The 10,092-nt window shown below is 31.4% G+C and overlaps 1 protein-coding gene across 1 annotated transcript; it reads left to right on the top strand.

Moving 5' to 3' along the window:
* The first annotated feature begins 2,739 nt into the window (after window positions 1-2,739).
* On the top strand, window positions 2,740-7,434 carry LOC102601036 (patatin-02-like). The gene is made up of 7 exons (XM_006367409.2): window positions 2,740-2,936; window positions 4,409-4,590; window positions 4,958-5,123; window positions 5,219-5,383; window positions 5,830-6,120; window positions 6,858-7,003; window positions 7,155-7,434. Exons 1-7 carry the CDS (start codon window positions 2,769-2,771, stop codon window positions 7,210-7,212), a joined length of 1,176 nt encoding a protein of 391 aa, XP_006367471.1. The 5' UTR covers window positions 2,740-2,768; the 3' UTR covers window positions 7,213-7,434.
* The last annotated feature ends 2,658 nt before the right edge of the window (window positions 7,435-10,092 follow it).

Below are 10,092 nucleotides of genomic sequence, written 5' to 3'. Positions count from 1 at the left end.
GCTTGTTTGAGACTTAAATCTTCATACCCATTTGAATGCAAGCTTATTTTGGTATAAATTTCTATCTATTTTACATGTCTAGTTAAAACTCCAATTCTTGGGGTGTGATTTTGTGAATATGGGTTAAATTAGTTAATGGGTCTTGCTTGTTGATGGTTTAATCGTAGTTTAAATGTGATTTCGTTTAGTAGTTGTGTTGGAATTTAATGGGATTGTAGTTGCAAATACAATTTCACCTATGTGTTTTCGGCTTGCTCCAGAGAGAGAGGTCGTAAACTAAGACTACTAAATTAATGGCCGGTGGGATTGGATCGACATGAGGTTCAGCCCGAGAGGGTGAGCCCTAGTCTCATTCCCGCACACTCAGCTCGAGAGAGTGAGTAGGTTAAGGCGTAGGATGTGCTTCATGCGGCAAGTGGGTGTCCGAGAGGAACCTATTTGAAACGGGGTAAGTTACTTGAGAGAGAGAGCTTATCCCCCTTAAAGTGTAGTCTAGTCACAATACTCTATGAACTCTCTATCAATAGCATGTACCCATTACATTAGTTTATCCCGTATTCCTATCACATCCCAAGAATCCCGTCTCCTTGATTAGTACTCTTTGTGTTTTTGCTTATTTGTTACAAACCCCCATAGTTAATTGACGCTTGTGTCACCCCTTAATTTGATTTGTTTTAATCGTTAATGTTTATAGCTATGGTTGATTAGAACTAAATTCTTACTTGCTATTATATTCTCAACTGTTGAACCGCTCCCTTGGGACTCGACTCCAACCCTTGGTTGGATTATATTACTGCTTACGACCGTTGTCCCGTTGGACACTCGAATTGGAGGTAGTGTCTTGATAAGCGAAATCGTAAAAAGGACTTATCACCTTGCCGGTACTTAGGGCACTCTTTCATGAAGTGACCCTCTTGTCCACACTTGAAACAACATATGGAGCCATCGCGATACATACCTGGGTGAAAACTACCACACTTTGCAGGTTAGAGCATGCAAGTATTAGTAATGAGAGAACTTGTGTATTATTTTAGGTAGGGATCAATTATTTATTTTATTAGTTTTATTTATGAAATACTAAACTCCTAACCAATTATATCAAACGTGTTATTATTTATGCAGAATGTATAACTCACTTCTAATTCAACAATCAAACAACCTTTAGCGCACCGAAATCACACATGGAGACGTACCCAAAACGTGGAGATGGGAGTGAGTCCATGGGGCACCAAATATGTGGAAATAATAGTGTTAGGTGTGGGAGGGTTAAATTACAATTTTCAAGGTTTCTAAGTCCTAATTGGCCAACGACGATTTTGACTTTATTTCCAATTTCTCTGTCCATAATTTAATTGCCATATGATACAGCACCATAATCGATCCATATATTATATTGGAATGAGGATATTATTTATTCTTTTAAAAATAAAGAGGTGGTGTGCTAAACAATTTCAGATCTCATCACACATATATATTATATAAATATAATACTAATAAAGAATAGAAAAAGGAAACATAAACATTACTAACGATAGTTGCGGAGCAAAGTGAGTGAGGTGTGAGGGAGAGAATTTGTTTAATATCCATGTGTCAAATCGAAATATGTTTTAATACAAATTTTTGGTTTCAATTACAGTGCATTGACTTCTAGCGCATGTGATATGCATTTAAATATGTGTAAGAGCATCTTATCTAATCAATTTATAAAATCAATTTTGGTTCCCAAGACTCATAATTTAATAATATAGATATGAGTTCAACCAACAAGGTAAATGGTACCACCTTATAATTTAAAAATCTAACACGTTTTAATTCCACTTAATTTTAATCAAATTTTAAGTGACTCTTTAATCAACTAAGAGTCACTTATTACAAGTTTTAATTAATTAATTTAATTTTTTTTTTTGAAAGACCATTAATTAATTAGGTACAATGTACTAACTAGCTACGTAGTAATAAGGTGTCTAACACACACATATAAGGTTTTGATGAGTATTTATGTCTTTAAACGTGCTAATGCATGCATTAAAATTATTTGAGTTATTAATGTTATGAATTTTTTTCATGTATTATTTATAAGCATTAGTTATACACTGGTTAAAAATTGTACCAAACAAGGTACTAATAATACACAAAGCTAAGTGCATGCATTATTATTTTTTTCTAAAACGACCCCTTAAGTGAGCATAAAAATAATTTTGAATTAAATGTATTAGTAATGTTTACATTAATAATGCTGGATTAGTTATGTTGCATTATTTCTTGTACATTATTGGATATGATGTATTAGAAATAACAAGTCTTACATAACTTCTATATAAATATATATATATATATATATATTACAAAAATACCTTGGAAAAATGGAAAATATTTTTGAGAAAGATTTGAGGGATAGTTATATCAGTAATCAATCTAAACATTCGTAATACATCGGAATTCATGGTATTAGTAATGCATGCATTATTTTTTTTAATAATATTACACAAAGTTAATGCATATATTATTTTTTCTAATACACTCTATCAAACGACTCCTTGTTGTGTTAGCCGGGCCCACACCAACTATAAATTCACTTTCCTTCAATTGGGCCCACTATCCACGTGTCAAAATTTAAACGGATTTTCATACAACTTTTATTGGTTATGTCAAACTCAAAATAAAATTTCTCAACTAGTTTACGTGCCTATATATACCATGCTTTGTTATATGCTCAAAGCACCAACAAAATTTAAACAAATTAGTTTTTATTAATTATAATCTGCAAAATGGCAACTACTAAATCTTTTCTAATTTTAATTTTTATGTTACTAGCAACTACTAGTTCAACATTAGCTTCGTTGGAAGAAATGGTGACTGTTCTTAGTATTGATGGAGGTGCAATTAGGGGAATCATTCCGGGTGTCATTCTTGAATTTTTAGAAGGAGAACTTCAGGTATCGTAAAAATATTTTGTTATGTATGTACGTAAATGTGAATACTACTATAGTCATTCCGGGTACCATTCTTGATTTCTTGAAGCACAACTTCAAGTATCATAAAAATATTTTTGAGAAAAAGGACAAATATATCTCTGAACTATCGTAAATGGTATGTAAATATCTTTCGTCATACTTTTGGGTAGGGATGTACAAAACCGAACCGAAACCGAACCAAACCGCAAACCGAGTGAACCCGAAAAAAAAACCCGACTAGTGGTTTGGTTTGACTTGGTTTGGTTTTAGAAAAAGAAAACCCGACTATATTTGGTTTGTTTTGTTTTTAACTAAAAAAAACCAACCCGACATTTATATATATAATTTTAAAATTTTATTTTATACATAAAAATATTTACTTTTATATAATTTTTAAATTATTTCTTATACTTTTTTCATAGTTTTTCTCTTTTTAATATATTATTTCAAGTTTGAAAACTTAGAATTATGAATGGGCCAATAAAAGATTATAGTCCACAGATGTTGATAATTATAATAAAGCTTAAATCAAAATCAAACTAATACTAAATGCAAAAAAAAAAAATCAAATTCAACACTAAGAATGAAAATAATATTGAATATTTGTTCTTTAGTTTTACATTGGTTTAGACAATTAAAATACATAATCTAATTTTAATTTCCTTTAATATTTAGTCATGTAACTAATACTTATTAAACTTAATTTTAGCATGATTTAGTACTTTTAAATTATGATCATTTTCATTATGACTTGTTAATTTGCAATATTTCTTTTACGCGATTTCATTATTATAATTTTTTTGGATATTTTAGTGTCATTAATCATATCATATTGTGTTATATTTTTAAGAAACATCTTAGATAGTTGTATTTTGGTAGGACTAAAGAAATATTTGAAGTACAAGTAAATTATATGTTTGTATGAATACTTTACCGGAAAAACCCGAAAAATCGGAAAAACCCAAGGTTGAAAAACCCAAGGTTGAAAAACCCGAGGTTTATTGGTTTGGTTTGGTTAATAAATTTAAAAATCCGACACAAATGGTTTGATTTGATATTTGAAAAACCCGAACCAACCCGGCTATGTACACCCCTACTTTTGGGAAATTGGTGCCCCGCCGTCCAAAAACTAGAGCATATATACCCTTTATACTAACGGACATACACGTGTCATAATATTATCCACCGATTAAATATCGAATCGACGGATAAGATTGTGTCACGTGTCCCGATTTAGTCTTCTGTTAAAGTGAAGGACATATATGCTCTAGTTTTTAGACGGCAGGGGCATCAATGTCCCAATAGTATGACGGAGGGTATCTGCATACCATTTAGGATAGTTCAGAGGTATATTTGTCCTTTTTCCTAATATTTTTTTGTGTATATATGTAAGTGTGACATTACTATCGTTATTCTGTTTGGATTTATACGATTTACTTTTCTTTTCGAGTCAGAGAATAGACAATAATCCAGATGCAAGACTAGCAGATTACTTTGATGTAATTGGAGGAACAAGTACAGGAGGTTTATTGGCTGCTATGATAACTACTCCAAATGAAAACAATCGACCCTTTGCTGCTGCCAATGAAATTGTACCTTTTTACTTCGAACATGGCCCTAGTATTTTTTCTCCTAGGTACATATACATATTTATATTCTTCGATTTTAATTTTTTTGTCTAATTTTAACTTGATACAGAGCGTAAAAAAAGGATTTTTGAGTCTTCTGATAATATTTAATATTGTGGTCTTAAACATGTCTAGCTAGTCTTAAACAATTACTTACTCTCTTTGTTCTAATTTATGTGACACTTTTTGTTTTTCGAGAGTCAAACAGTGCATCATTTGCAATGTGTCGAACAATCAAGTAATGAAATATTCAGTATTTTTGTACGTAATTTTCTGAGATAGAATATAATTAACCCCAACTATATGAGATTTTTGTTGTTTATACTTATATATATATATATATTTTTAATTTGGTTACATTATTATATTATGCAGGCCGCTCTTTCCAATTATTCCAGGCCCAAAATATAATAGTACATATCTTATGCAAGTTATTAAAGAAAAAATGGGTGAAACTCGTTTGAATGAAGCTTTGACAGAAGTTGTCCTCTCAACCTTTGACATCAAAACAAATAAGCCAGTAATATTCACCAAGTCAAGTGTAAGTCAAAATAATTATTTCGAATTTCTTATTTATTTTCAAGTACGTTTGGTAAATACATACAATTTTTTAAAATTTTTATTTTAAATGCGCAGTTAGCAGAGTCTCCAGAATTGAATGCTAAGATGTATGACATATGTTATTCAACAGCAGCAGCTCCAACATATTTTGCTCCACATTACTTTGCTACTACTACTAGTAATGGAGATCCCTATGAGTTCAATCTTGTTGATGGTGGTGTTGCTACTGTTGGTAGTCCGGTAATTTTTTATCGATCATATATATATATATATATATATATATGTTTTTTTGAGATATATATATCTGATCTATTAAGTGTGGATGCATGATGTTAGGGTTTTGCCCTGATTTTCTTACCATAATTTAAGATTTATTTTTCTTTAAAGAAAGACAAAACATCAGGAAAATATAATATTCTTTCATATTTGGTTTATTCTTTCCTTTTAGGAAAAGGTTAGTCCTTTTCTAGTAAGAAAATGTTTTAGGACACTATAAATGTAGTCGTTTAGAGACTTTCGTTTATGGGGAGATTTATTCTCTCCACAGTTTCAATGTTTTTCTTTCTATTAGTTTTAATATAATAATATTTTGATTTTTAGTATAAGTTTTTGTTATCTGATTTATCAACCATATAAACTTCCGCATGACGCCCTAATCTCCTTCATTACCTAACACATGCATGCAGGCGTTATTATCTGTTAGCGTTGCAATGAAACATGCAGAAAATGAGGATCCAGCATTTGCTTCAATTAAGTCAATGAATTACAAAAAAATGTTGTTGCTCTCATTAGGCACTGGCACTACTTCAGATTTTCATGAAACATATACAGCAGCAGAGGCAGCTAGATGGGGTCCTCTTATATGGATGTCAGTTATACAAAATATGACTGATGCAGGAAGTACTTACATGACTGATTATTACCTTTCTACTGCTTTTAAAGCTCTTGGTTCACAAGACAATTACCTCAGGGTTCAAGTAAGTCCCATCATCATGTATTTGGTATCCTGAATGCATGTGAATCACATGCAGATAGTGCAATTTGCATGTATCTGGGATACATATAAATCTCACTCATTACTTTTATATATATATATATATATATATATACTAGTCTGCAATATTACCTATTTTATCAGATCACTAATGCATCTCGCTTGCCACTCTCCCATCATGTATTAATTGGTATCCCGAATGCATGCGAATTATCACACTAGATAGTGCGATTTGCATGGGATACATACGAATCTCACTCGCCTTTCTCTCTATTTTTGTGTATCTGGTAGCAAAAATATGTGTATCTAAGTATATTTTTCTTAATATATACTCCCTCCATCCCATTTTAGTCTGACTCGGCACAGAGTTTAAGAAAGAGAGGAAGACTTTTAAAACTTGTGGTCCAAAATGAATGATAGAAATTTGTGTGATTGTAAATCATTTCATTAAGGGTAAAATAGATATTTTATAGTTAAATTGTTACTTAATATGCTCTAGTTTTGGGACGGCAGGGGCACCAATGTCCCAAAAGTATGACGGAGGGTATGTGCATACCATTTAAGATAGTTTGGGGGTATATTTGTCCCTTTTCCCTTTATTAAAAGTATATATGATAGTAAATTATGTAGTTTTTTTCATTATTATTATTTTATAATTATAATATGCATGATGTCATATTTTAATTTCTTTGCTAACGATATGAGTATATTTAATTCCAGGAAAATGCACTAACAGGTTCAACTACTACATGGGATAATGCTACTCTGGCTAATATGCAATTATTAAAACAAGTTGGTGAAAACTTATTGAACAAACAAGTTTCCAAAGACAATCCTGATGAAACCTATGCGGACGCTCTAATAGGGTAAAACTCTTAGACACATTCAATTCTGTCGGTGCTTGAAATAATTCTTTTCTTTTTTTCATATTACTATATCTCACCAGTCAATATTATTCATATTAAATTTCTAATAAATCTATTTTATTGCTAATTAAAATAATTTATTTCGTTGTAGGTTTGCAACAAAGCTCTCTGATAGGAAGAAACTCCGAGCAAACAAAGCGTCTTATTAATTCAAGGTCTCGGGTTGTAGCTAGTAGTAACCTTACTATGCTAAATAACAAGCGCTTGCAATATTTATGATTGCGCGCATTTACGTATTTCAACCTCAAAATAAAAGAGGAGTTTGAGGGATAAATTTCAATAGAAATGTCTCTCTATGTAATGTAATGTGTTTTTGGATTATGTAACCTTTTGGTTGAGTTTAATGTTTTGATAAATTATCGTGATTTTGTGTTATGACATTCGAATCTTCTTTTCTAAGCAAAAAGAAAAAATAAATATTTAAATTTATTTTAGAAAATTAAAAAAGAAGGTTGTTGACATCTAATTTTGACCCTCCACGATAGAGATTAATCATAATAATAATAATTAAGAAACTCTCTAGCCAAATCTGCTAAATTAACTCAAATCGGCTAACTTGTTAATTTCCTTTGTAATTGCTATGAATACAAATGTTTGGCTCTTTAAAATAATTTGTTAAGAACTGTATCTCTTTATTTCTGTACTGTTAAAGTATGGTATATGAGTCGTACATTTTCTTTAATCCACTGTTGGTTTGTTTGATAAAATACAATTGTATTACATGTTCTACAAAGAGTGTACGAAATTAATCTTCTAGTGTCTTGCGTTGTTCTGTTTCATTATATTTTTAGAACATAGTTTTCTCAAGTCTTAATGTAAGTGTATGAGCAGTTATCTATTTGTGCCTAAGAGTGTGTTTGTTTAATTTGATTGATAATTACATTTAAATCAGTTTTCCTTCAGTCATTTTTTCCCGTGCATTTCACCCCTTGAGCCAAAAAGGCTCAATCTTATTCTTTTTGAGTCATAACCGAAGTGTAGGGTTGGAAAATAGAAAATGCCAATGCTTGGATCGAAATTAAAGGTTGTATACACTCCGTATACAATAAAATATCCGAAATATGCAGAATATACAGTTATATACATCAGCGATATACACTTTATACAATCACGAAAATGGGTCAAAAGCCCTCCCAACATTCCAGTTTTGTGTTGTATTATAATTGGGTCAAAGGCCTAATTATTTTTTATATCATTTGTTAGTTTTATGGCAGGTGAAAATTGGGTTAAAAGCCCAAAGAAAGGTCAGCTTTCCATGTTAGTTTAGGATAGATACAAAAGGGAAAGAATTGGGTCAGATATAAATGGACCAAAAGCCCAAAGTTTGAATTTAGGCACACGTATCGGTCCATACGGACAGAAACTGGACTTGGGCCCAAGCCTTCTCTTCCTTATTATATATATATCGAGAGAGAGAGAAGGAGAGAGAGAAACTAAAATAAGAATAAAATTTTTTAAATAATGATAATTAAAGAAATCAAAAAATAATTCATCCATGCGAAAGATCGAATATACCTCTAAACTTTGTTCAAGGATTATATATATATATATATATATTTCAACACAATTTTTGTTAAAATTTTTTAAAAAAATCAAAAATAATTTTTATCGCTCTCATTAAATGAAAAGGGTATTTGTGAGCCACTTTTATAATGGTAGGGATATATGTGAGCTACTTTTATAACAAGGCATATCAACTTTATATGACAAGTTGAAGGATATATTGGGCCCTTTTTTCCTTAAAACTATAATGTTAGTAGAAAATGTTTTCTTAAAACGCTTGCAAGTTTCTTACTTATTTTTTAGTTTAGTGTTTGATAAGTATGAAAAAAATATTACTTCAAAAATATTTATATATAATCTAACAAAATATAATCTTAAATTTTTGCTATGTTTAATTGGAAAATTAGTGTAGCTAATGTGGTTTACTTTTATTTAACAGATTTAAATAATTTGCAAGTGATAGGAATAGAAATCAAGTGAAAATAGGTTTCAAAGAAGCTAGATTAAAGAAAATGAGAATACTGGCTAGAAACACAAAACATCCAAAGTACCATTTTCTCCAATTTTATGTACACTGTTTGTCATGTTCCGAGCCTACACCCTGGGCAGAACTGGCACTCGAGAACCATTGTTGGCCCCAAGCGAACTCTTGATCTGACTTAACTTATAGCGGAAGACTTAACTTAACAGAAATAAACCCATATAACTCAAGAATGTTAATGAGAAAACATTCAACTAGCCAATAAGGCAAACTCAAGTCTTTAAACAACATATGTAATGAATAAGACTAAAGAACTGTGACTACTCGTCTATGAAGCCTCTAAACAATGAGGGAAGTCGGGACAAGACCCCCGATCATTCTAACAACTAAAATACTGGAAAGCAAAGTAAAAGGAGTCCTCCGGAAAGCAAGGAGGCTCACCAACGAGGCGCTGGATGCTAATCCTGGTTACCTGTGTCTGCATCATAAAACGATGCAGTCCAAAAGGCACCAGTACATTGAATGTACGAGTATGCGAGGGGAAAATAAACATAACATAAGTTTGAAAGGAATCTGAAAGGAACACTTACCTTGGCTTTACTCAACTTATGAATAACTCAACTCAAATGCAAAGTAAAAACAACAATAAATGTGCAGTTTATACAAAGCATTTAAAACAGTAGGTAGCAACTCAATTTGTTAAAGAAATGCAACAACAACCCAGTTTACATGTAAAGTAAATACTGTGGGAGTTTCTCTAACCGACAACCACCACTATGAGCCTAAGTGATGATACAACGTCTTCCCCATGCTGCCAGAACTTTCCTATACTTTGTCGTCATATAGAACGCCTTAACTAAGTGGATACACTTGTCTATGCTAAAAAAGCACTAAGAAATCATCTAAAAAGTATGATCATTTTTCTACCCATGATGACGACATGGTTTATGGAGACTTGAGTTATTATGAACTTGCATCACCATATCAGTGCTCAATACTACTCCCAAAATATACTTAGCTCATATGTTTTTAAAATAAAACTTCT

The sequence above is a fragment of the Solanum tuberosum genome, unplaced genomic scaffold (assembly GCF_000226075.1).
Source record: "Solanum tuberosum cultivar DM 1-3 516 R44 unplaced genomic scaffold, SolTub_3.0 scf00779, whole genome shotgun sequence".
NCBI classification, from domain to species: domain Eukaryota; kingdom Viridiplantae; phylum Streptophyta; class Magnoliopsida; order Solanales; family Solanaceae; genus Solanum; species Solanum tuberosum.
The sequence above is the reverse complement of the archived record's forward strand: the minus strand, read 5'-3'. Positions and strand labels throughout refer to the sequence as shown.